This window comes from Bicyclus anynana, chromosome 21, assembly GCF_947172395.1.
Source record: "Bicyclus anynana chromosome 21, ilBicAnyn1.1, whole genome shotgun sequence".
Classification (NCBI taxonomy): Eukaryota; Metazoa; Arthropoda; class Insecta; order Lepidoptera; family Nymphalidae; genus Bicyclus; species Bicyclus anynana.
Window position 1 is genome coordinate 9,857,623 of NC_069103.1, and position 27,817 is coordinate 9,885,439.

General features: G+C 36.1%; 1 protein-coding gene across 2 annotated transcripts in view; it reads right to left on the reverse strand.

Moving 5' to 3' along the window:
• LOC112044364 (uncharacterized) overlaps positions 1-27,817 on the reverse strand; it is a 554,970-nt gene that overhangs the window by 196,831 nt on the left and 330,322 nt on the right. For both annotated transcript variants that reach the window (XM_052888051.1, XM_024080189.2), the window contains exon 2: positions 14,107-14,467. In XM_052888051.1, the coding sequence (XP_052744011.1) occupies positions 14,107-14,467 (361 nt within the window). The remainder of the gene's footprint in view (positions 1-14,106; positions 14,468-27,817) is intronic.

Genomic DNA, 27,817 nt, shown 5'->3' on the forward strand with positions numbered 1-27,817 from the left:
AGTTAGCCACCGTAGACTTTACAATTGCACGTTGTAGAGTTAACATCTCCTGAGGATGCTCCCGTTTCGGGGTGAAACGTCATCATCATTATCATTAACAGCCGATGGATGTCCACTGCTGGCCTATTGCATGGACTTCCAAACGAAACGGTCTCGAGCCGCGAGCATCCAGCGGAGAGTATTTTGTCGGACCTGGGTGACGTCGCATGGGTTTGTCGGCTTCTCGCGGTTGATAGCAAAATAAATAAATTATTATTTAATATCACGTCGAGTAGAATGAGGTCTCATTCTCACAAGTACCAGCAGTTTACAGAATAGATGAGGATATATTGCGTATGAAACCGCATAGATATTTTATTGCCGCGTGTGCTTTTACGAGCGAAACAAATGCAGTCTCTGTTCACACATTAGCCGGGAAGCTGTTAAAGTTAAATGCTCGCTCCCAGCACACCGGCGGAATCATCCTTAAGTGCAGCTAAGGGTGAAGTCACGTAGGACTAGCGAAAGCGACAATAAACGCGATTTGTCTCTTATTTGGGTTCCATACCTTAAAATAAAGCAAGTCTTAGAAAACATTGAATTTTTAAATAGTTATATTTGAGAGACTAACCACACCTTAAGGTAAGTGGAAAGCTATCGCCTATATGTTCAAGTGTCAGTGGAATAGTTCCGAGAAGGCAAACCAATTGATTGACGTTGTGTCAATCAATTGGTTTAGAGGTAGGGTAGTGGTAGGCTAGAGGTAGGGTAGGGGTAGTGTAGGGTAGGGGTAGTGTAGGGTAGGGTAGGGTAGGGTAGGGAGGTGTAGGGCGGGAGTAGAATAGGATAGGGGTAGGGAATAAGTAAAAGCGAAGCTAGACTGGGTTTGCTAGTATTATTATAAAAAGGAAGAATGTACAAAAAAGTTGTTCCGATATCGATAGTAAAAGAGCGTGATTGAAGACTTATGTTTAGTTTTATTGTGCAACGTTCTTACTATCACATTGTGTTTTAGTGTTGTATTAAGTAATTAAGTAATTAATTAGTAGTAATTGATGATAAATTGTTTAGTGTGGGCATGGAGAACATATCGGGCAGGGAAGGGAAGGTACATGTTGGTAAATGTTTATGCATTGTTAGTATAAGGATTTTTTAACCCTACCACCAAGGTCACAAGTCCTGGAACCTGCTCGAGGTGTTTCCTCTAGCACAAAATGATGGTATAGTCCCTGTCGCTGGTACCTGTCGGGTTATAATTGCAAGGCATACAAAGAAGCTCTAATACGTATGTGTAGGTATGACACAACATCAATTCCTTCTAAATTTAACATATCTTGTACGAATGCAAAATTTTGTTCCCAAATTTTTTTAATTCTGGCTCTACTTCAACTATCTACTTGGAATTAAAGTAAAGTTTCAAATATTCGGAATGCTTTCAGTGGTTTAAGCAAACGGTAAACATGTCCTTTGTTTTTAAAGTTGGTAAAGCGCAATTTCTGTCGAAGCGAATTCAGCGAAATGCTTTAGCTCAAATTTACTAGTACCGCGAATTCAAACTAACTATTTTAAAAAGTATTTTGATAAAAGATCTAAGTAGTCCAATCTCTTTTTGGATTGGATTTTTTTTATTCTTTATAAAGTTAGCCCTTGACTACAATCTCACCTGATGTGATGACGCAACTTTAGATGGAAGCGGGCTAACTTGTTAGGAGAAGAATGAAAATCCAATTCTTTTCGGTTTCTACACGATTTTGCACCAGAACGCTAAATCTATTGGCGGTACGTCTTTGCCGGTAGGGTGGTAACTAGTCTAAGCCGAAGCCTTCCACCAGCCAGACCTGGACCAATTAAGTAAACCTCAATCGGATCCACCACTCATGTGTGATAATTAATTAATACTGAATCCGTTCTAAGTTCGATTTGTAAATCAATAATTTAAGATAAAATATATAATTCATCAATAATAATTTAAGTTAAAAAATCACAAACTTACAAACAAATTGAATAACTAAGACCTATATTTTTCAAGATCTTGGCCGTGCATCCTATTTACGCACGTGATTTTCTCACGACATTCGCAACTATGCAGCGTCTTAAATCTTCATCAAGTTAATTGACATCAGCCGATGGACGTCCACTACCTGTTATAGGCCTTTTAATAGGAATTCTATACAGACGCTCATCATTCCAACTCCTGGGAACCTAACTTACATCGTTTCTTCGAACCAACTGTACCGCTATTAATTCTGTACCGCTATTAATGGGGATGATGACTAGGTTTGAATATATTGATTTTTAAGATACAATCGGGTAAATAAGGTCAAAGTTAACTAATTTATACATACAAAGCAACGATTGTCTGGGTATTTGCAAAATAAATGAGATTATAAAATTTTAAAATCTATTAAAAATCTTTTATCGTAATTAGATGAAAATTAATACATTTTTAGTTTCTTTACATTAAATGTGATATTTTTCAATATGTGAACTATAAACATAAACGCACAAATAACAAAGATATTAGTAATTTTGTTCAGCGCCGCAAATCTGACCCTTTAAATCCCTGTAGCTCCGAAAGTAATGATCGCAGATACCCTGTTCCTTTTACAAAATTGCTTTACTATTAGTTTTAATTTAAATACAATTTAAAAAACTGTCATCATCCCTATTCAATATCGAATTCAATAAATGTTATAAACTAGCATATTTATTGAACTCTCTATAAGGAATTTTGGTTTATCAAAGTTTTTGGACATCGTAACATTTAGGTAAATGACTTTTTGACATTTTCCCATATAAATTTAAATAAGAATAATTTTTTTTAGTTTTTACTATCATTGCATTGTAAAATATAGTCAAAATTTCAAATTATCACATATATGACACGTAATTTTTACGTAAGTACGTGAGTGGACGCGCGCTTAGCAATTTGCCACCGCACGTCACCTAGAGATAACCTCCTCCTCCAGCCGCTGCCCACGCACTTATGGTGTCCAGCTTTTCAGCACATTTTGCGGAGGAATATACGAGTACTAATTCCACAGATCAAAGAATAATAGGCAGACAGAGCGCACGGAACACGACGGTGTCGTAGCCGTTCCAAAAGGAAAATGGCGTCCTATGTTTTTAAATATTTTAAAAGCTGTTCCAAAAGCTAAAGAAATAAAATGTTTTTTTTATTAGTAATTATTGATTATTGATTATTATATTATTAATAACAGTAAAATGATTTGATAAGGCTAGACGAGTAATAGAGACGATTGGAGAAGATTGACATGTTATGCCACCTAAGTGGAACAAGGGGAAGGAGATGATGAATACAATCAGCAACCTTATTAGATTACATTTCTCATATTATGTCGATAAAACTATATACACATAAACTATATACACATAAAACTATATACATAAAAACTCTTCGTAGTTAGAAAAGAAAGAAGAAAGAAAAAAAGCTTTATTAGTGAATTATGCCACACAACACAATTTGTTCTATAACAATATCCTGCGATGTGTGGCACAACCCAGTAAACGGATCCAACTCAGCATAATGCTACATCGTCGTCGTCATCAACCCATATTCGGCTCACTGCTGAGCTCGAGTCTCCTCTCAGAATGAGAGGGGTTAGGCCAATAGTCCACCACGCTGGCCCAATGCGGATTGGCAGACTTCACACACGCAGAGAATTAAGGTAATTCTCTGGTATGCAGGTTTCCTCACGATGTTTTCCTTCACCGATTGAGACACGTGATATTTAATTTCTTAAAATGCACAGAACTGAAAAGTTGGAGGTGCATGCCCCGGACCGGATTCGAACCCACACCCTCCGGAATCGGAGGCAGAGGTCATATCCATTGGGCTATCACGGCTCTCACTGGGCTATCACGGCTCTCACTGGGCTATCACGGCTCTCACTTCTTTAAATAAAAAGAGCATGCAGCGCTGGTTTTCAGTTGGAACCGTTGACCAGATGCCGCCACAAACACAGCACACAACAACCTTATTAACTAAAATAAACAATAATAATAACTTAAACTTAAAATAATACATTACTATTAACTAAAATAAAAAGGGAAAAACAATAAAATACCATACTAAAAATAATAACGTGAGAAGAAAAATATTAAAAATAAAATTATATCATATATACAAAGGTATTTACAAATTTACGCAATTCTTATACAGTTATTTACTTATAAGAAAGAAAACTCCGCCGCATGATGTTGGAATTCAATCTGCTTTTCAAGTAGAAATCTCTTTAGCAGTTTTTTAAATGCGAATTTAGACTTAAGACTTTTCAATGGAGGGGGAATGTTATTCCAACATTTAGTGGCGGAGTAGGTAAATGAACCTATAAAGGCGGCAGTACGGTGAGTTAGACGATTGAGGGTCTGGATCCTTGAAACCTACTATCACCCAAAGCTATCACTTGTCCAATCTCCATAACTGGCTATGGTACTGATCTATGATATGAGCATGAGCTGACAAACTTTCAGTTTTTATAAAATGACGAAGGTCTGGGGTTCAAGGGCTCTTAGAATTTTATTTTGGTTTTTATTTTTTTATTTTGGTCATGCCATCTATTGACAAAACAAAATAAAATTCCAATTTCAAACTACGTTTCGACCTGTAAACATTCTTGTTTATAAAGTCGGTAGACTGTGATGCGGGCGGTGCGGGCTAAACGTTAAACTAAACAATTCCAACCGTATACGGAATATTGAAATGTGTTAACAAAACAAAACGGAATAGTTCTATTTATTTGGTACAAAAAATCAATAAGTGTTAATAAGGCTTGATTAATTCAACTGTCATAAACGTTAAAAGCATTCCATCTTCCCCTCAGACTAATTACATAGAGACTATCGCACCCAAATTCACGAAAAAAAATGTCCGTCATTTTCTGAAGAAAACGAGCTTTTAGTCTGGTAAGTTCGTTGATAACATCACATCATATGCGGACGACAGGGGGAAAGACTGCGCGGGTGTGAAACCATGCGTGCGGGGAAGTGACGTGCATTAGTGGGCATCAGGTTAGTCATCGGTGCACACGCAACTTGGGAGTGTTACGAACGAAGTTGTCAAGTTATACATTTATATATCTTATTATCTTATACTAAAATAAAAGGTTTTAGCTGTTTTTAGGCCATTCAACTACACAAAAAGGTATTTCTACGGAGGTATTTAACGGACGAACATGATTACAACTGTGAAACATCGATTCTGTAGAGACAGTTTTTTTTATTCGCATTAGATCGTTGATCATATTATACTTTAACAGAAAAGTAACGTCTAGCGAGGCTGGTCCTTATCTAATTAGTCTGAGATCTTACCGAATATAAAAAGATCGAAATATTCAGATTGGAATGTCGTATCTTATAAAAGCCAACACGAATACGTCAGCCTTAAAATTAAATAAACGCATCATAATCTCTCTATTTGTTTAGAGGATACTATACCGCAGACAGTACCGTAAGACTAATACGTACAGACCCACTTTCATATATTATTATTAAGGATTTTATGTTTCAGATTTTTCTGAAATTTGTAAGTACTCATTCAACATAGTTTCTTAGTTCCTGATACAACATTCATAAGCTTTCTTCATAATATTTTTTAGAAGACGCCCTGCGGGTGACCCGCGTAGTTACCGTTCCCGTGGGAATACTGGGATGAATTTTAAGTGTTATTCGATGTAGCTTTCTATTGGTAAAAGATTTCTCAAAAATCTGTCCCCTACAACCAGACAAACTTTAGATAGATTTAATATTATATAGGTACTTGTACAGTAAAATCCCAGTAGGTACAACATGGTCCAGTACAAATCCCTAATATAATTTAGACTTGTTGATTTCATACCATATTATTACAGGGAACGTCTCAAGAGGTCGTATCCAGTAATGTAATGTGATACCCACACGTGTAGAAGTTATTACCTATAAGACAGTTCTCACTAACTACCTGCTTTTCGTAAAATTAGGGAAACTACGTATTAATAATAATAATAAAATCATTTATTCAGCCATAAAACATAAAATAATTAGGAGAAAACATGAGACTTAACTCATAACTAACTTAATACTAAGGCTTCGGATGAATGGGGCGTTGCCTCAGGTTTATGTTACAGCTAAATAACTGTAGTGCTGATTTTCAGGCATGACCCCAGGGTGAGCTCACGGACTGATTGGGAAATTATTAAATCGGAGTATTAGTAAATTTTTTGCAAAGTGACCGACATAGCTCAGTGAGTCGCGAAGCTGAAGTGGCAATGGGTACATAGTTCGAAAAGCCGATGGACGTTGGGGTCCCAAGGTGCTGGAATGGCGACCCCGCACTAGAAATCTCAGTGTTGGTCGACTCCCCACCAGGTGGACTGACGACAGTAAGCGATTTGTAGGGATTCGCTGGGTGCAGGCAGTCTTGGAGTAGACGTCCATCGGCTGATATGATGATGATGAATAATTTTTGGTGACCTCTTCTCAACAAGGAGGTGACCGAAAATCCTCCTTGCGTCGTATTCCTCATTACTGAGGGTCGTAACCCTTTAAAATTAACACGTAACACTAGCTTGATTTTTGACGATGTCGCGCCATTTGGCTCGGCTTTTTGCGACTTGCAGAGCCTCGTGTACTTTGGCGCGAATTTGGTCACTCTACTACAATCAATACGTTTTCGTAAAGGAAAAAGTTGGGCTTCTTATGGATGAAGGTTATATTTTATGTCCATATTCTCAGAGATAACAGGAACTACGCGGGTGGAACCGCGAAATTCTTACTAAATTGTAGAAAATGTCCCTGGATCCAAGGATCTAGACTATTTTTATAAAATGAGTAGTTTATAAAACTAAAAAACACGCTTGATACCCATATCATGGGGGTGCATTTCAAATAGTTCGTCGCCATCTTGGACGTCCGCCATATTGGATTTAAATCACGTGACTATTTTTTTCGTATTTCTGACAAACCCTTTTATTTGATATTCATATCATGGGGGTGGATTTCAAACAGCCTGTTCGCCATCTTGGGGAGGCCGCCATATTGGATTTGTAATGACGTTTCTTAGCTAGGCATGTATTGTCATCAGAACTCAGAGCGTGTGCAAAATTTCATCCTAATCTAAGACTGGGAAGTGGGTCAAATTGAGATTCCAAGGTTTTTTTGCATACATAGTTACAAGTGAAGCTAATATGAAGCGTGTAAAAAAAGAACACTATCAGCAATCGACCCTGGTATCGCTTGCTCTACAAATAAATATTATCGTCACGGACAAAAAAATTAATAGAACTTTGACGGCACATTGTGTATCAGTAACTTGTTCGAACTAATTTGTGGGAGGGTTTTGTACGGGAACTCCACAAAACAAGAAAAGTTTCAATTGACGTTATTATACGAGTTTGTTCGTTAAAATCTATATATTCCAAAATGTGGCAACACTGCCTCGTTGGTAGTGTTTAATCAATGTGGTTAGGAATAATAAGGTCTTAGGTTCGAATCCTGGGTCAGGCAATAAAATATAAGCCAATCAGGTCTCAATTATTGTCATTAACATGGTGATAGTGTGACATACTCAAAAAAATCCGCCAACCCCACATTGGAGCAACATAGCGGGTCAAAGCACCATATTAGTTAGGCATCTTCTAGGTAAACGCGCTCTGACCTACACCACATCATTGTTTTTCGCTAATAATTGTAATAAAGCCTATTTTAAATAGAAAAAGAATCCCTCATCTATAAGGAGAGCGGCCTGGCCTTGTGACCAGGCTCAGTGGGACGTTAAAATAGGCCTATATAATAAATCATATCTATTTAAACTTATAATAAAACTGTAGTAGGTCCAATTCTGTTCCAAACATTGAAGATATTTTGAAAATTTTGTTCGGAGGGCATTATGTAGTACCTAATTGATACTGAAGCCAAAAATATATATTTTTTATTTTTTGTCTGTCTGTCCGCGTATCTTTGTTGACCGGGCGTCACTCTGAAACTACTAAATGAATTTTAATTAAACCTGGCACGTTTCACGACCATAATATGGAAAAGGTATACTTTATAAGTATACTTTTGAAAGTTTGTAATGAATATTGTATGGACCGTTCTAACAGCAAAATACACACACAAACTATTAATTTACAAACTACTAGTAGCTCACTAACACTGCCCGCAAAGCTTACAAATTCAATCACTTATTCTGTGGTTACTATCCACTTAACGTTTTTCAATTTCCCAACACGTATTGTTCTGATTGTAAAAGGATTAGTTGCAGCGCTCCGCCGGTTAGACGTTGGCCCGCTAAAGTTTTAATACGTATAACGGAACAGTCGGCAGGTGTTTTTAAAGCGCTTTTGCAAAAGATTTAACTGAACAGCGACTGCAAAATGCATCTCCGTGGCGAAAACATCGAGTGTTAACGTTTTTGGTTCACTTTTCGCTGCTGAATCAAAAAGGTTCTATTTTTTCCAAGAAAAGTTGTTACTTATGGTATTTTTATGTAAAGGCATATGTACCTATTTGAGGTCGTAATAGCCCTAGTAAGTACTAAGCGGATATGGCCTCTACCTTCAATTCGGAAGGCATAGGTGGTAATCCGGTCCAGGGCATACAACTCCAACTTTTCAGTTATGTGCGTGTTAAGAAATTAAAAATCACATGTCACAAACGGTAAAGGGAAAACATCGCGCATACCTGTATGCAAATCCCCATTGCGCTGGCGTAGTGGGCTATTAGCCTTATCCATCTAATTCTGAGAGGAGATTCGTTCTCAACTGTGAGCCGATTATGGGTTGTTAGTTGTAATGTGTTGCTTGTTGTTTTACAATAAATGAGTGCTTGCGAATACGTCAGCTCAATAAAGGTAGTCTTAAGTTCAACATCATTATGTTTTATTTCGTAATAACATATTATGGTGATGTGTAGTTTATGGTACGGTAATGCCCAAGTGCGGAAAAGGTCCAAGAAAGAAGATGTAGATGATGAAACAGGTATCTTAGTAGATACGCATATCTTCATCATCATCATCATGTCAGCCAATGGACGTCCACTGCACAATATAGGCCTTTTGTAGGGACTTCCAATAATCATGATACTGAGCCGCCTGCATCCAGCGAATTCCTGCGAGTCGCTTGATGTCGTCAGTCCACCGTATGGGGGGGTCAATTAACACTGCAGGGTCGCCATTCCAGCACCTTGCCCAGTGACTTTGGTTCTTCTGTGGATCTCCTCATTGCTGATTCGATCATGCAGAGATATATACCCACCGAAATATATTATGCGCCATAATGTCATTCTCAGTTGGCAATATACCAAATGTTACCGCACAATACATGTCAATATTTAGGAAGACGTTACAGCTCCCATTCACGTCGGATTCTTTAATTTCAGTTCCAGAATAAAAATTCGGTCGTAAAATTATTTGCTGAATTTAAATTTATTTAACTGCCTTATTGGAACAATTTTTAGATTGTTTGGTTTCGGATTACGAGATTCGAGGCTGGGTTCGAGTCCTTTTCTTTTTTCTAAGACATTTTCTGTAAAAATAGGCTAGGAGACACTTTTAAATGATCTTAAATATTTTATTTTATTTGAGACCTGATTACAAGAACATTTTAATTTTTTAATATTTTTTTGAAGATACGAGCCAAAACGCTGTCAGGAATGACGTCACAAAATAGACGACAGCGTTTTTGACGTTCGGAAAATTAGAAAAAAATACATGATTTCTAAATTAAATTTTATAGAAATCGACGATATATTTGGGACTCTTATTTCATGTACTATATGCAATTTATATTGTTTCTGACATTCGTTTATTGTTCCCCACATTCACATCCCACAACTTTTAACACGTCAAACTTATAGCACCCCTCTTTTTGTGTCGGGTGTTAAAAAGGCCTATATAAAATACGATTGATAAACACTACTAGCGACTTCGTCCGCGTGGAATTTAGTTTTTCACAAATCCCTCGAAAGCCATGGATTTTCCCGGGATAAAAAGTAGCTTATGTGTTAATTTAGGCTATAATATATCTCAGTACCAAATTTCAGCAAATTCGGTTCAGTAGTCGAGGCGTGAAAGAGTAACAAACATTCATATCATCAAAATCATCAGTTTTCGCAAATCTCGGGAAATCGTGGATTTATTCGGTATAAAAAGAAGCCTTTGTTTAATTAAAATTTATATCCATTTCAAATTTCAGCCAAATCGCTTCAGTAGTAGCGGCGTTAAAGAGTAACAAACATCGAATCAAACATACATCCAAACATCCATACAAACTTTCGCGTTTATAATATTAGTAGGATAAAATTTCAGTAAAGAGCCAACATGACCAAAATAACTAAGGTTAAATTTACAGCGAAAAGAAATATTTCTCAGCTAAAAACCATTGTAAACGATTGCACCAACACAAAGCCTTCGGGCCGGACGCAGCCTTCCGGATGTCCATTCGAAGGCTTTGAGGAAATTACCATTTTACCGGAAATTTTTCAATTGTTCTTATAAATGGAACTAGAAAATATTTTCTAAAGGCTGTACAGAATTGCCAGTTATATTTTTCCGAGCCCCACAGCTCCGAGGTGCTGGAATATAAATATTCTCAGTACAATGGCAGCAACGCGAAATGAAGATGGATTTAACAGCGTTACTTGGCGGAATTCTTAATATATTTGTACTACGTTTTGTAAGTTTTGGGTCAAATTCACATCTCAGCAACAGAATGTAAAAGTACCTATTTAACTGGTAAACAGATGATAGATAAATATATAAATAAGATGCAAGTGTCTTTCTTTGATTAGAAAATAACCGTGTTTTATTAAGATTAAAACAAACTTTTTTTGTTGGTCTGTCTGTTTATTCAGGCTGATTTGCTAAAACAGTTGAACCGATTTTAGTAGTCCCATTGGACTACTGTAACTTTCTGAAGGATAGTGGTATAGGTTATTGACCAACATATTTTTATATTGAACAAATCCAGCAGAATTTGTTTAAAACGATTTTCACGCAGACGAAGATGCAATCTTAGATGGAAATGACCTAACTTGATATGAGAAAGATGAAAATCCACACCCCTTTTAGTTTCTACAGGTCGTACCGGAACGCTAGATCGCTAGACGGTATTTCTTTTCCGGTATTTTAAAGAGTAACTTTTGTATTTTTGTGTGTAACGAATAAAATTCATAAACTACTGGACCGATTTGAATTTTTTTTTCACCAATAGAAAGCTACAACAGCTGGGAATTACTTATGTTATATTTTATAGAGGTTCTGCTAATCATAAATAAATAAATATATTTAAGCAATATACACATCACTAAACCCAAAGTAAGTGTAACCTGTAATGGGTATCTACTAAAATAGCTGATTATATAATAAGTATTCATTTAATATTTAGTTTTTTTTATTGTGAAAGAATTCAATATGGAACTTAAACTAACTTATCTTAATAACTATACAAATAGTGCCCACGTGGAATGGTGGCAAGAATACTGACTGCATTTCCGCGCTGGACAGCCAGGCTGATCCTTTGCGCAAAAAATGAGCCAGCCCTTCTGTCACCAGTCGAGGCAACTAGCCGCGGTGAAATTATTCGATAATTTTTTTTGGCACTGCGACTCCATGGCCCAAGGGTCTCCACGGCAAAAGGTACACTTTTAACTGCCTCTCTGTCAGAGAGGCAGTTAAAAGAATACTTATGACAAGAAATATATATGTAAAACTCAACGATTGCTTCTTTCAACATCATAGGAAAATAATAATTTATAAGAAAAACATTTCTAAACAAAGTCCGCGAGATATACTTCAAGTAAAAAGTTGTATTGTTAACGAAGCGCCGCTAGGAACTTGGTGCGCGTTTGTTTTGAATAACGACTGGGATTGCCTCAATTTCTAAATGTCACGATATATTTTATGCTCTGATTAAATTGTAGTTCAGCTTTATTTTACTTACGCTTATGGAGATCCGTAGTAAAACAACTAGGAACCATTAACTACGAACCATAGCTAGTTTATAGATCAATTTTAGGGTTACGACTTCCGTATCTATACTAATATTATAAAGCTGAAGAGTTTATTTGTTTGGTTAAACGCACTAATTTCAGGAACTACTGGTCTGATTTGAAAAATTCTTTCAGTGCTAGATAGCCCATTTATCGAGGAAGGCTGTAAGCTATATATTATCCCCGTACTATACTAATATTATAAAGCTGAAGAGTTGGTTTGTTTGCTTGGTTGAACGCGCTAATCTCAGGAACTTCTGGTCTGATTTGAAAAATTATTTCAGTGTTAGATAGCCCATTTATCGAGGAAGGCTATATATATATATATTATCCCCGTATTCCCACGGGAAAGGGAATACTAAAAGCTAGTCTCAAATAAAAAAAACAGATGCCTTCTATGATCACTTTGTTGTCTGTCTGTCTTTCTTTCGACAACGTGGAGGTATCAGATACCGAGGTACTCTATTAGTTTTTATTCCCCTGTTAACAAAATTCATTGTTCTAGATCAACGGAAACTATTTTCTGCTATAATTTTTTTTTAAATATTCGAGTAACATCGTTATAGAACACACGAACGCTCGGCAAAAACTGCGCAATTCGATTCTTGAACTATTTATAAAGATCCTACGTACGGAACCCTCGGTGGTCGAGTCCGAGTTGCACTTAGCCGGTTTTTTATGAATAACCATACAATTTATGAATTTAATTTTATATGACGAAATTGCCATTGAATTGATAAATTGGTGACAAAGATGCTAGGAGGCTTCTAGATTAGCTTTATTTTTAATCTAAACCTAAATATAAGTTAAAATCAAAATGTAAAAAGTTCTCTTAAAAACAATAATTTTGTTAATAACATATAAAACAAGAATATAAAAAGCATCTGTTTTAAGGATATTAAAGATCGAAAATCGCTTATCTAAGCTAAAGCTTTATCACAAGTAAATTAAGTTAAGCTAAATCTTTATCATAAGTAGTAAGAACTTTCCTGAAATCGGCTTCTTATGAAACTGCAGACCACCGTGGTTTCATCAGCGTAGTTCTTATTCCTGTGAGAATACTGAGATGAAATATATGCCTGTGACCAATCATGTTAGAAGAAAAAAAAAAACATACATACAGCCGAACGTAGAACCTCCTCCTTTTTGGAAGTCGGTTAAAAAGAGGTAGATAAGTTGTACGCGAACCGCAAGTGGCCTGTCAAAACTATGCTAATTAGGAAACCTGATCGCAGATACGGATACTTATATCAAATTTAGAACATCCTGTTTTTACGTCAGGCATTATTTAAACGCTTTTCGATACTCACCGACCCGGTTAATGTGAACGGGCTTTATATAGGATTTGCTGAAAGCTCCGATCGACCTATTAACTAAACTAAGCCTCACCTGTAACCATTTGATCCTAGTGATGTTCTCGTCTGACCAAGCGTATACGTTTCATCGACCATAGCTTGCCAAGGTCCTTAGCTAAAACAGCTTTGTATGGAAAAGCCATGTCTTAATTAATTAGTCTATTAATTTATACTCTACGATATCTCAAAAAACACACACATACTTATTAAACTTAAAACAAGCAAATAATTAAAAATATAAAAAACCCGACTGCCTAACCTGCTCGTACCTTAGTCATTCGCCTCGCGTATTTTGTATAGTGATTAATAAATAACGTTTTTTTAATTGTAGGTTTTTTTAATATGGCCATGATATATCATTTTGAAAGCCCTTGAATTTGATACCCATATCGTAAAATTCGAAAAAAAAAAAATTTTTTTTTTCATCTCTAGACAGTCTCGCGTCTCACAGTCGTCGTTTTGATTTTTTTTAATTTCACCTATCTAAGAACACTTTTTTTAAGGTTTTTAAGACAAATCTAACGATATCTTAATTACGTAAATCCGTTCAGCAGTTTGGAAGTTATGAGGTAATAAAGATTATTACAGTACATAAAAACATAATATATACAAGATACGCGCGAAAAACATAACCCTTCTTGCAGTCGGGTAATTAAAAGAGAAGCGATCTCTTTTACGTCAGGCATGTCCTTATACCAAACCGGTAAATGTGAACGGGTTATAATAGTCCGTTTACATTAAACTATACTATAAATAAGTGATGCTAAAAGTTCTAACTAAGCCTCACCTGTAACCATTTGATCCTAGTGATGTTCTCCTCGGTGACGCTGAGAGCCTGCCGCTCACCCAGCTTATACGTCTCATCGTAGTACATGTACTCTGTGAACGTCAGCCCACTAGTGGTGTACTGCTGGGTGAAGTATATCGATATGGTTCCGTTTACAATGTCGTGCTCGATAATCCATTTACACTTGATCGGTACGGGGAACGGGTTGGGGAAGTTCGGGGTCTGTATGACCCCGACGGAGCCTTTTAATCGGCCCCCGCATGTTTGGGGGCCCTGGTGTTCCCTGATGTCCCCGTCTGATGAGACGATGTCAGTTGTTATGGTGATTAGTGTGATGCTGAGGAACTTTCTCATCGTCAGCCTGAAACAAAAGAAAAACACATTTAAAAAAAGTTAACCAATTTTATCCTACGCTATAATAAAAACCTTTTTGAATGAATTTATCATGAATTGAATAAAAAAGTCTAGTTTTAGTCAATAGCTACAACAAAATCTGTTTTTAATATATATAATTTAAGACGGAGGTCTTGGTTTCGATTTCCGGTTGGGCCAATTGAGGTTTTCTTAATTGGTCCAGGTCTAGCTTGGGCTATGGCTAGTTACCACCCTACCGACAAAGACGTACCGCCAAGCGATTTAGCGTTCGAGTACGATGTCGTGTAGAAGCCGAAAGGGGTGTGGATGGTCATCCTCCTCCTAACGAGCTAGCCCGCTTCCATCTTAAATTGTAGTCAAGGGCTAACTTGTAAATAATAAAGAAAAAACTAGTTTATTATGATACCCTTTGGTAATAAAGTTGGTGGACGCTGTTTTTTCATTAATTATTTATCGACAAATTGACTACGATCTCACTAGTCGTTGAGTGATAATGTCATTGGTCTTACGTGCTAACAAAAGGAGTACCTACGACTTGTTTACTTTTAAACCCAATATTTTATAGCCTGACATTGGTCTCGTACTTAGGACCTCATAATCGTAAGCCGCATAAGCTACCCACTGAACCAAAGGGGCAAATTATTTATACTACATACGTCGTACGTAAAGAACCTCAGACTAAATACACAAGGACTAGTATCGCACCCAAATTCACGAACAAATTTTTCTGCCATTCTCTAAGGAAAACGAGCTTAGATTTCATACATATCTTTTACTAAACTAGCAGTTTTTGTTAGTTTTTTACCCCATTTAACTACAGAAAAAGTATTTTTACGGAGGTTTTTAACCGACGGACACGATTGTAAACTATGAAACATCGATTCTATAGAGACAGTGTTTATAATCGCATAAGATCGTTGATCATATACTTTGACAGAAAAATAATGTCTTGTGAGGCAGGTCTATATCTAATTAGTCTGAGGTAAAGAACACATGTATCCCTAATAATATACACCCTTTAGCAGTATCATAGCAAAGCAAAAATGTTTTAACAAAATTGTGCCGACAAAGTTGGCCATCCGGTAAGTCATTTCCAGGACTGCTAATTTACAAACGACATTCGCGTCCTTTGGGCATACGCCCCAAAAACTCCTCTACGTTTGTAATTTAAGCTCTTTTCATTTAAAGTAGAAATAAGGCTTTTGGATACTTGGAAAAAATGTGCTAATTTCCTGTGCTGCAAAAGTAAATTAAAAAAAAATGTAATTTGTATGCTTTATAGACTTTTTTTTATAATTTCAGTTATTTCTTGTTAAGATACATTTTCTCTGTGTACAATAAACAATGCATTAAAAGAAAAATATTTTTAACTCGTCAGTAAAAACTTGAAACTAAGCTTTTATACATATATTATAAGAAAAAAAAAACGAAAAATACACAGTGACCAACTAAAAGTCTCCCACAAATCATAAAACTGCAGCGCTGGTTTTCAGTGGAAGCCTTTAAAAGGGTGACATCATGGGCGCAAACAACAACAAAAAAAATAAGAAAAAAAATGACTTAAAACAATAAATGTAACAAATGTACAAAAATATAAAATTTATCGAAATAAAAATAAACAATGCCTAAAGAATAAAATCACCACAATACCTTAATTGAATATGCAATTTTAAAAAGAGCACATGTCTGTCTGTCACTTTCAAAAATGTCCGGGAATAAAAAAAAACTAACGATTTTCCTAACCAGTACATAATTTCTAAAAGTAAGTATTGTGTCACATTGCCTGTTAATTAGCCTACAAATTAGTAACATTAACTATATTAAAATTAATCTAAATAAGATATTTTATATTTGTGAGTTGTATGTATAGAATATTTGACATGTGCCGTTTTCGAAATTGCATATTCAATTATAAATAGGAAATAATTTATAGATACTCCATAAAAAAATCAAGAATTCCCCGCCCGCATAAAAAAATTAAGACCCGCGAAATCTTTCGCCCTTAAACCTCTTTAATCCGGCTAATCGCAAAATCCATTCTTAGTGGATACCTACTAACTATAAACTACCTCCCTACCAAATTTCAGCTTTGTACTTCAAGGGGTTTTCTAGTCAGTGGGGTCATCTCCTCCCGAGAGCGAAGCCTCGAAGCTTGGCCTCCTTGACCGAGTAAGGCTAGATTCTAGATTTTGTGATGAATGACCTTTCGCATTTATATATTAAGATAGAGGGCGCTAGGATGATTATTGCACCCGGACACTCCGTGATTAAATGGAAAACTTTTTTAACCTAGTTCAAAATGTAAAATAACGAAATTTTAGTTACAATTTCACATTTGAGTTGAAAGCTCTTACGAAGTATCATACTCTAAGAGAAATAAAGTAAGTTTAAAGTAAATATACTTTATAACCTCGGGGCGACGCTCGGCCAGAAAATCGTGAAACCTGCGAAACTACGCTTTTATGTTATCTCCATATAAATGTTGGAGGTTTTTATTTGCACGAAAGTTTAAGTAAATGAAAATTTTAATGAAATCTAAAATAACATATTCTTTTCACCTGCGCGACCGCTTGTTTGTTGTTTTATTTATTCATGCAACTTTAACGACATTTTTAGCTTGGTTTATAAGACTTTGAGTTGAAAATTCTTTGTAAGTTGTACAAGTTAGTATTAAATAATATATTCTCAGACAGAGAATGCAATTAGATGTATTCTCGGATTTTCCTTAATTCTCTTAAAAATAATAAAAATTTTAAAAAAATACGTAACTATTGTGCTAACTATTTTTAAAACCTTCAACATATCTAAACTAAGACTATACTAATACTTTAAAGAGAAAATATTTGATTGTTTGTTTGCATTGCACTCCGAAACTACTGAACCGATTTGGTGGTAAAGCTATCCTCGGTTGCTATAGGCTATATTTTATCCCTGTCTACCTACGGGAACTACATGGGTGAAACCGCGTGGTGTCTGCTAGTAGGTTATATTTAGGTTAACTGTATATACTGAGAGCCGTGACAGCGCAGTGGATGTGAACTCTGCCTCCGATTCCTGAGGGTGTGAGTTTGAATGCGTTCCGGGGCATGCACCTCCAACTTTTCAGTTGTGTGCATTTTCAGAAATTAAATATCACGTGTCTCAAACGGTGAAAGAACTCCGCCAATCTGCCAATCCGCATTGGGCCACAGCGTGGTGGATTATTGGCCTAACCCCTCTCATTCTGAGAGGAGACTGGAGCTCAACAGTGAGCCGAATATGGGTTAATAATGATGATAAGTGTAGAAAAATCCATGTTTTCTGCGTGGATTGCGAAAAAAAATTTCATGCAGATGAAGTCGCGGGCGTCCGCTAATAGTTAAATAGATTTGCCTAAACTAAACGTAACGATGTTGTTCTTGTTTTTACCGCTGTGGTTTTAGTGCCGAGAAGTGCTTAATTAATCGGATTAGAATAAGCCGAGGGAAAGTTGGAAAGGTAATCACATTATTGTTCGCCCATCAGAGTAGTTACGTAGTGGGAATCAAGGAAGGAAGGAAAAATAAATAAATTAATACGCTATAACTTGCCCTTTTACGAGTATTGTTCTACATTCATCTAAAAATTAAACACGCTTTATTAACTCAAAACCTTTTTGATTACAACAATAATAGTAGGAGAGCCCGGGATGTTAAATTTGCAGTTACTCGAGCGTCATGGGGATCGATTGCATTTGGTAGATTAAATTATAGGAAGAGTGTTATTTTTTTTTCGCTTTTAGTGGTGTAAAGAACAGACTTTTAAAGCAATTTTTATTACTTTGGCTTACTGGAATTGTAAGAAAATTTTAGTGATTAATCACGAGGTTATTTCCTTCAAAATAGGAAAAAAAATAATCGCGCTCGTAACTCGAGAACTAAAATAAAAGGGTTTTATTTTGTAAATTTGAAATCCCATTCCATTACGTTACGCTCAAATCGTCAGATTTTCGAAATATGCAATTTTTAGCTACCAACTCAACTACCTTATCTTAATCTGACGTGCTGATTAAATATTTCTGAAGGTAATTTTTTTTTACGTTGCCCTAAATGTACCCACCAATATTAAGGGCTCATACTTGGTGGAGGTACTCAACAACGTGCAAGGTATAGTCCCTTCAGTTTATGTGCCGCGCTCGAGTAACTGCAAGAATTCCCTCTTCGGCTCCCTATACTCGGTACTATAATGTCGTGAATCAGACAATTAGGAATTAATAAAAAGATGTTAAAAATGGATACGAAAAAGACAATTATTTGTATAAACTGAAACTCATTTTCAAGTTGGTATTTCAAACAGTGGGGAAATTTGTAATTCAAACTTATATATGTATAGACTACATAATAAAAATGTATATAAAATAACGGATAAGAAGATTTTTCAAAAATTGAACTCTTGCTTAAATTTTCATTAAACTCAGGAACACCTTGAAGTCTTTTTCACTATTCCCTACAGTCTTTAATTTAATCTTCAAAGTACATTTGATAGTTGAAGATTAATACTTTCTCGACTCGTTTCTATGTTAAATAGAAAGTCTTAAGCCTTAGTAAGGTTAAAGCAATTCCCATTTTTTCATAAATGCAGGAGCAAATTCAGGTACCAAACGTTTAGCAGTTAGAGGCGTAGGTGGCATGTATGATTGATAGGCCTTCTTATAATTCGCGTGAACCCGACACATATTAAAAATGTAATATTAGGTAAAATACGTGTATCACTGACAATGATAAGTAGGTGTCATATTAACGTTAAACGTTTCAATCACAATAAACCTTATCCATATTTTTTATTAAAAACAAGCGTACGCCCGCGACTTTGCCCACCCCTAGACCTTTTTAATCCAGCCCTTACAATAGTATCGCTGTAAAAATTGAGTAACTTCTCCCATTTTCCCAACATTTACCTTTTATTTTTTTATTCTTTACAAGTTAGCCCTTGACTACAATCTCACCTGATGGTAAGTGATGATGCAGTCTAAGATGGAAGCGGGCTAACTTGTTAGGAGGAGGATGAAAATCCACACCCCTTTCGGTTTCTACACGGCATCGTACCGGAACGCTAAATCGCTTGGCGGTACGTCTTTGCCGGTAGGGTGGTAACTAGCCACGGCCGAAGCCTCCCACCAGCCAGACCTGGACAAATTAAGAAAATCTCAATCTGCCCAGCCGGGGATCGAACCCAGGACCTCCGTTTTGTAAATCCACCGCGCATACCACTGCGCCACGGAGGCCGTCCTTTATCGCAGCGTGATGAAAAGTATACCAAAACCTGCCCAGTATGAAAAATAATTGTACCAAATTTCGTTAAAATCCGTCGAGTAGTTTTTATTTCTTTAGCGAACATACAAACGTCGATTTCGTTCTTCTACGGATTTCCTCATTCCAGTTTTTGTCCTTCAAAGATATTCCTAACATAGGCCTTTCCATAGCTCAATATTTTAAAATACAACATGAGAACACTTGTGTTATAATACGAATTTACTACGGCGAGTGGGAATCGAATCTCGGACCCGTCGGGTTTGATTCCGTCTCCTTAACAATGGAGCTGCTGCTGTTGAAGCTTCAAAATAATATAATTAAAGAAACTCATGTGAAAAACAGCTGTTATATAAAAACTTATCGTTGATTAATTATGATTTGTAATTATTCTAAAATCATAATGACTGATTATTATATTCTTCTACAAAGTAACCTGTTAAGATTCAAACTCATCTATGTTTTACGTGCAGATGAAATCTTGCTTGCTTATCTTAAATCCCCGTGGGACACTTTCCCATGGTAGGTATCTTAGCGGATATTGGGATTCGGAAGGCATTACATCCCCGACTTAAGTACGCACCAGTGCCTTCCGTGCGTATTTTGGGTTTTACTCGAACCTTTGGGTTTTAGCACCAAAAAAAACCAAAATTAAAAAAAATACTTTACGACTTTATTTTAAAATAAGATAATATAAAATAATAATAAGTCAATAATTATTATGACCTAACAAATTATTTACTAATGAATAGTTTATAAAACTAAAAAATACGCTTGATACCCATATCATGGGGGTGCATTTCAAATAGCCTGTCCACCATTTTATACGTCCGCCATGTTGGATTTAAGTAACGCGACTATTTTTTTTGTATTCCTGACAGCAAACCCTTTCATCCTAATCGAAGACCGGGAAGTGGGTCAAATTAAAATTCGCTGCACAATTATCCGCCCACTTTAATAAACTCGCGTCATATTAAAGTGGGCGAATAAGTATATTGCCTATGAGTATATTTTCGAAATCAATCCTTTCAAACCGAAAAGTAATTTTCAAATTTTCTACAATTGTTCAACAGTTTGAACTGCAAATCCAGTTACACCTAAATTAAATGTTAGCGCTTTGCCGTATTTGATTCGCAAAAAAAAACCTTTTCGATGCATTTTCACAAAATAGGCGTGAAATCAAGCTTTTTAGTGGCGACGCCGATTTTGAGCGTGATGTATAAAAAATGCAGTTCTTTTGAATTTCTGATTAAATGAAATGGTTTAAATGAATCCGAGCTTTAAAGTTTTACATTTTCATTTTGTTTCATTTTATAATAAATAAATAACGAGTTATTTATAAAGAGAGGTTATGTCCATGTACATATTGAGTATTACTCTCATGTTATGGGTTACGTCTTTGTTATGATCATAATAAAATTGTTGAATTATCTTTGTACTTTGCAGGTAGTAAAGTTAAAGAAAAATTGGCATAAAAAAAGACTTGGGCGTCCAGGGGTCATTGTTAAAGCATAAAAATAAAGTTATTTTACTTGAAACACCATCGTACACTTTCACTTATGAGGGCCTAGTGGCAGTTTGATACTGATACTATCGCGTTAACGTAAACGCAAATTTCTAAGGAATCGAAACAGCGCCATCTAGTGGCACTACTGCACAACTGTTTCAATTCCATGTAAATTCGCGTTTACATCAACGCAATAGTAACAATATGAAAATATTGAAAACTCCCACTAAGCACTCTATATGCAACATTACATACATTAATGGTACGTCTATACATATTTATAACAAAATTTAGATCTACCAAAAATTTACACGTTTTTGAAAAACCTCATTCACAAAACCGCGTACATAACAACAAATAAACACGTAAAAAATCATCATTGTCAACCCATATTTAACACACACGCAGAGATTTGAGAAAATTCTCTGCGTGGTATGCAGGTTTCCTCGCGATGTTTTCCTTCACCGTTTGAGACACGTTATATTTAATTTCTTAAAATGCACACAACTAAAAAGTTGTGTGCATGTGCATTCCACGTGGGCATGATTTGTATAGTTATTAGGATAAGTATTATACGACTCAAAAATGATTACAAATATAAGAAAACTAATGTCGAACAAAGGTTATGATTCACAACACTTGTCAGGACAACTTAATTAACAAATCAAACTGTAACCAAAATAAAACCCTAAAATGGCAGAGAATGACCTTGAGTGAAGTCACGTACTTGTGAACGATGTGTGTAGGGTTAAAGGTACCTTTGATAGTCGTCTAACACTCCCCTTTTCCACTCAAGTCACTCTCCCCGCCTATCCCAAGTAACCCATAAAGAATTATACAACAAGAGATGTGGACGGCTCGAACGCCACGAGCACACTGAAGCCAACACGAGATCGAGCGACGTCATATCCATCACAGACTACTATTTCCTACACTATTTATTAAACACATTTAAATTTAAAAGCGGCTAAAGCGGCGATAACATAAGTTAGCTTAAGTTCCTTATTGTATTCTTTCTCAATAAAAAAAAGAAAAAAAAAACAATTAATAGGTACATTGAAAAACAAAACAATCACACAGTTATTGGTTATACATAAACTTGAAGTAAGGGACTTCAAAAAAGGCCAGTATACGGATGAACTTCTAGTAGATAATACATAATACAAGGAATTTTCATCACGTGCAACTAATTTCGTTCACGATAACAAAACCTTAGGGCAACCAATAAAAGAAAGTTTGGGAACGACTGTCTCTGAACGACCGGAATACTAATGTCGGTAGGCTCGTTATTGGCAGGAAAATATATCGCAAATATTTGTATACAAGCATGCGCGTACGATTACACGCCCTACAAGTTGTTTATGCCTTTCTTATTTTACTTATTTATTTTATCTACACATATTTATTTATACGCATACATCTATAAAATGAAATTTTAAATACGCCGCCATTCGATGCTGGAACAACATTCCGCCACTTATTCGCGAGTCTCAATTCAAATCTCTCAGAAATTGAAGAAGTTCTTGTTATATAGGCAAAAAGAGTAAGAAGATTACGCAGTGGAGGCATCAATTATTTAGTGGGAACTTTAGATACAAATAACATATTTAGGTACAGTCTAATAATTGGTATAAGTATTTTTTTTTATTCTGTACAAGTTAGCCCTTGACTACAATCTCACCTGATGGTAAGTGATGACATAATCTTAGATGGAAGCGGGCTAACTTGTTAGGAGAAGGAAGAAAATCCACACCCCTTTCGGTTTCTACACGGCATCGTACCGGAACGCTAATTCGCTTGACGTTACGTCTTTGCCGGTAGGGTGGTAACTAGCCACGGCTGAAGCCTCCCACCAGCCAGACCTGGACCAATTAAGAAAATCTCAATCGACTCAGCCGAGGATCGAATCCAGGACTTCCGTCTTGTAAATACACCGCGCATACCACTGCGCCACGGAGGCCGTCAAAACAGAACAGTTAAGGTAAAATACGCTCAGAAAAATAAGTTAAAAAAAGTACAATTCGTTGTAAAACACAGCACTGCAGAGCATGTCAGAGAATTTCAACCCTTTCTCGCTTGTAAATGAGAAACTGCGGACCTACGAGTAAAACCTAATTTCCCCGTGAACACGTTGAGCTGAAACCTCTCGTGATGCGATGTGGACACTCGATGGTAATTAGACTGGAAACCGCGGGGAGAGTAATTTTTTAAATGAACCCTCCCTAAGGTTAGCGCACACGTTTTTTCTATTCCACTTTTTATCACTCGTAACGTGCATTAGGTTTAATTAAATGAAATGATTTAGATCATGAATGTACCTACTCGTGTAGATGGCGTCATTCTATTTTTGACTTTTTGCTGACTTCAAAGATCATCAAAAGCCAAAAATTAAAAAAAGGCGATTTTGTAATATTTTGATCTTTAGACCAAGAACCTGCGGATTACAAATATTTTAGAATCATTTTAGGAAAACTGAAAGTTTGTCAGCCCGTGAACCTTTTTTTTTTTTTATTCTTTGTTTTTTATTCTTTACAAGTTAGCCCTTGACTACAATCTCACCTGATGCTAAGTGATGATGCAGTCTAAGATGGACCTTACATAGGTAAGGTTATTGTGTTGTTTGATCCAAAGTGGATTTGGAAATTATGCTTCCACTGCTACTACACTACATAGACCTCTTCCCTCAGTCAGCCTTCTCTACCTTTGGATTTTTGCATTCAATGCCAGCCACCTTCCGGAAGTCGTCGCTCCATCTAGCGAGAGGAGAAGGGGCGGGGGGGGGGGCAAACTAAATCGCTTTGCACAAGTCCAAGAGTTATCGATGACATTCATACAATATAATTTTTAGTAGTGCATTGCTCAAATCTATACTAATATTATAAAGCTGAAGAGTTTATTTGAATGTTTGATTGAATGCGCTAATCTCAGGAAATACTGGTCCGATTTGAAATATTCTTTCAGTGTTAGATAGCCCACTTATCGAGATAGGCTATAGGCTATATATTATCCCCATATTCTTACGGGAACGGGAACCAGCTCAGCGTCAGCTAGTAGTGTACTATAAAGAAAGAGGAACTAAATCACTTATTACGCGTCTAAGGTATATCGACGACATGCTTACAGTATAATTTTCAGTAGAGCAATGCTCAAATTGTTTGTAAGTAAATCATTGGCGATATAAAACAGTAATAAAACCCTTAAAACACCAGAATCCGTGCCAAACTTAAAGTTAGTGTTTCAAACAAAACCCGCAATGGAAGAGACGTTTGTTCAATTTACTGTAAAAGCGATAACGGTTGTAACTACGAGTTAAGTTGAAATGTTACAGGATTTTGAAGTCTCCAAATGGCCGAACGCCAAAGTTCAATGAACTGAAACTAATATTTGATTCTGAGTGATTAATGACGCTTTCTGAGGCGATTGTTTCGTAAATCGGTTTTGGATTGAAAGCTTGATACAATACGTATTATTACTACTACGTATTATTTTTTTATACTCAGTCGTAATTGAAGTACCAAGCAAATGGTAAATGGAAAACCATAAATACTTAACTAGCTGACACCGCGCGGTTTTCAACGTGGGTCCCGTTCCCGTAGGAATACGGGGATAATATATAGCCTATAGCCTTCCTCGATAAATGGGCTATCTGACAATGAATGAATTTTTCAAATCGGACTAGTAGTTCCTGAGATTAGCGCGTTCAAACAAACAAACTCTTCACCTTTATAATATTAGTATAGATACTTTTAAAGAGTAAAGTTTGTTGTGCTATTGTTGGGGGATCAACTGAAACGATTTTGAAAATCCTTTTACCTTTAGAAAGCCAAGTTATTTCTGAGTGTCATAGGTTATACTTTATCCCCGTATATTCACGAGAACAGGAACTACGTCGCTAAAACCGCGGAACGTCCGGTAGTCGCTTATAAACAGAGTAACACTTCGTAGGGCATGGAAAGATAATGTTCTAAAAATTATGCTTGCTACAAAACATAACGGTTATATAACGATTTCACAGATATTTCATCAGTTTGGGTAAATTTATATAGATAGATAGATATACTTTATTTGCACACCAAAAAGATAAATAAATGTGAAATAAAAACATATTAAGAAGAGATCAGCATACAAAAGGTGGCTTTATTGCTAAGTAGCCATTTCTTCCAGGCAACCTTCGGTTTAGGAAAACTTAAGGGCATCAGCAGGTGGCATAAAACAAAAATAACCCTAGTATTAGTAATACACATACATACAAATAATTTACATGCTAATACCTAAACAATATATATATATATATAGACGAGACGAGTGTATTTTTTTTTAGTCTACAACCACGTTACAGTGAATTGTACATTCGTGCGTTGAAATTTAGGCAAAGTTATTATCCGATAACAATCCTCAAACAAAAGGATTTATAAAATTATTCAAACCAAATGAAATTCAACGAATCATCAATATCGGCCTAAATTGCCGACGCAGTCAGTTTGTAAAACCGGTGGTGAATTAGGGCGTCAGATAAAATGTAACTTGAATGAGGCAAGGTAGAATTTTATACAAAAAAAATATTTCGAATAAATTCTTTGTTTTCGCGGAAAAAAACAATAAACTAATGAGCGTCACAAGGCGTTTGAACGTAGGAACGGTTGGTTTCCTTAATAAAAAAAATATGGAAACCTAGCAACGGTTACTACCGGTTTGTTCCCGTTCGGGTGGGCATACGGGGATAAAATATAGCTTACTAGCCCGCGACTTCGTCCGCGTGGAATTCAGTTTTTCACAAATCCTGCGGGAACCATGGATTTTCCGGGATGAAAAGTAGCCTATGTGTTAATCCAGAGTAAAATCTATTAACATTCCAAATTTCAGCCAAATCGCTTCAGTAGCTTCAGCGTAAAAGAGGAACAAACATACTTACACACTTTCACACTTACATACAAACTTTCGCCTTTATAATATTAGTGTGATAAAACTAAGAAATAACGTGGCTTTCTATTAGTGGTGAAAAAAAAATCTAAATTATTTCAGTCACAAAACACAAAGTGCTTAAGCTGCGCGTTTATATCAGTGGGTTCAGTTTATACAAAGATCCCTACAAACTCACTAACTTGTAGATCAGGGTCTATAGCCATGTGGCGCGTCGATTCTCTTTCTACAAACGCTAACGCTTCGAAAATTAAAAAATGTATGGATATGACATTCACTATCGACAGGTCACGTGATCGAGTTCGAGTCGATCGGATCTGTCATTCCAATACATTTTGTTAGTTTTCGAAGCGTTAGCGATTGTAGAAAGAAACGACGTGCCACATGGCTACAGGCCCTGCTGTTGGGCCTGCGTGTTCAAACGCATATGATCTCATCCTGTGGAAATATCGGTTTACCTTTGTCTTAATCTAGACCTACAATAGTGCTAAATTTCAACTTGTCCTATTAAGTTGTTTTGGTTTAATTTAATAAGAATCATCAACATCCTAACTTTCGCATATTACTAGAATTAAAATGTGAATGTTTGTTACGCAAAATATCGGAAATGAAATTTAGTACAGAGATAGATTATAATCTAAGATAAGAGTCCTACCACAGATTATAATCTATCCTCAGATTGTAACGAGAAAGGTAAAAACAATTTCGCTACAATATAAAATCGTAACATTCATACACAAATAACATGATAATAAAAAGCTTTTTCGCCGACCCCGTTTCGGGATAATATTTACCTAAATCTTATCAGACAGACACGTACGTACCTAAACGTTCAGACATGATTCAGACGTAGTTGAGACTTGAGATGAGTTGGAACACTAGAATAATATTACGGTATTTACTTTTTGGCATAAAGAAAGCAATTTAGCAGGTGAAATAGTCGATATTTTGCGCAAAATAACCATAAAAGTAGACATTTTCTTTGAATTGGTTTCTTTGGAAATCTATACTAATATTATAAAGCTGAAGAGTTTGTTTGTTTGATTGAACGCGCTAATCTCAGGAACTACTGGTCCGATTTGAAAAATTATTTCAGTGTTATTATATAGCCCATTTATCGAGGAAGGCTATAGGCTATATATTATCCCCATATTCCTACGAGAACGGGAACCACGCGGGTGAAACCGCGCGGCGTCAGCTAGTATCTTCATAATTCGGAAACTTTACTTAATTTTTTTACACATGACAATAATTATTTGCAACCATAGCTATCATAAATTTCTTTAAATGCTGTCTAGTCTCTCCGCTTAACCGCGGATAGACAAATGGACTGACGAACAGACAGACGGATATAGCGATCCTTGTGGACTACGGAACCCTAAAAACCCTAGATTTGTGTCTTACGTGTTACCCACTCTCAATCTACTTAAAGACGTGTAATAATTCTTGTGCGCCATTTGCTACCGGCAGCCAAAAACTAAAATCATGTAGGCAAAGAAATGCAGAAATAAGATAGGTAATACTTTTCATATAGTACAGTTACACTATGTGATAACAGTTAAACTTAATCACTTATTATGACATATTCTTGACCTTTCAAAAGTGTTTGTAAACTAAGCCTAATTGAAATAAATGAATTTTG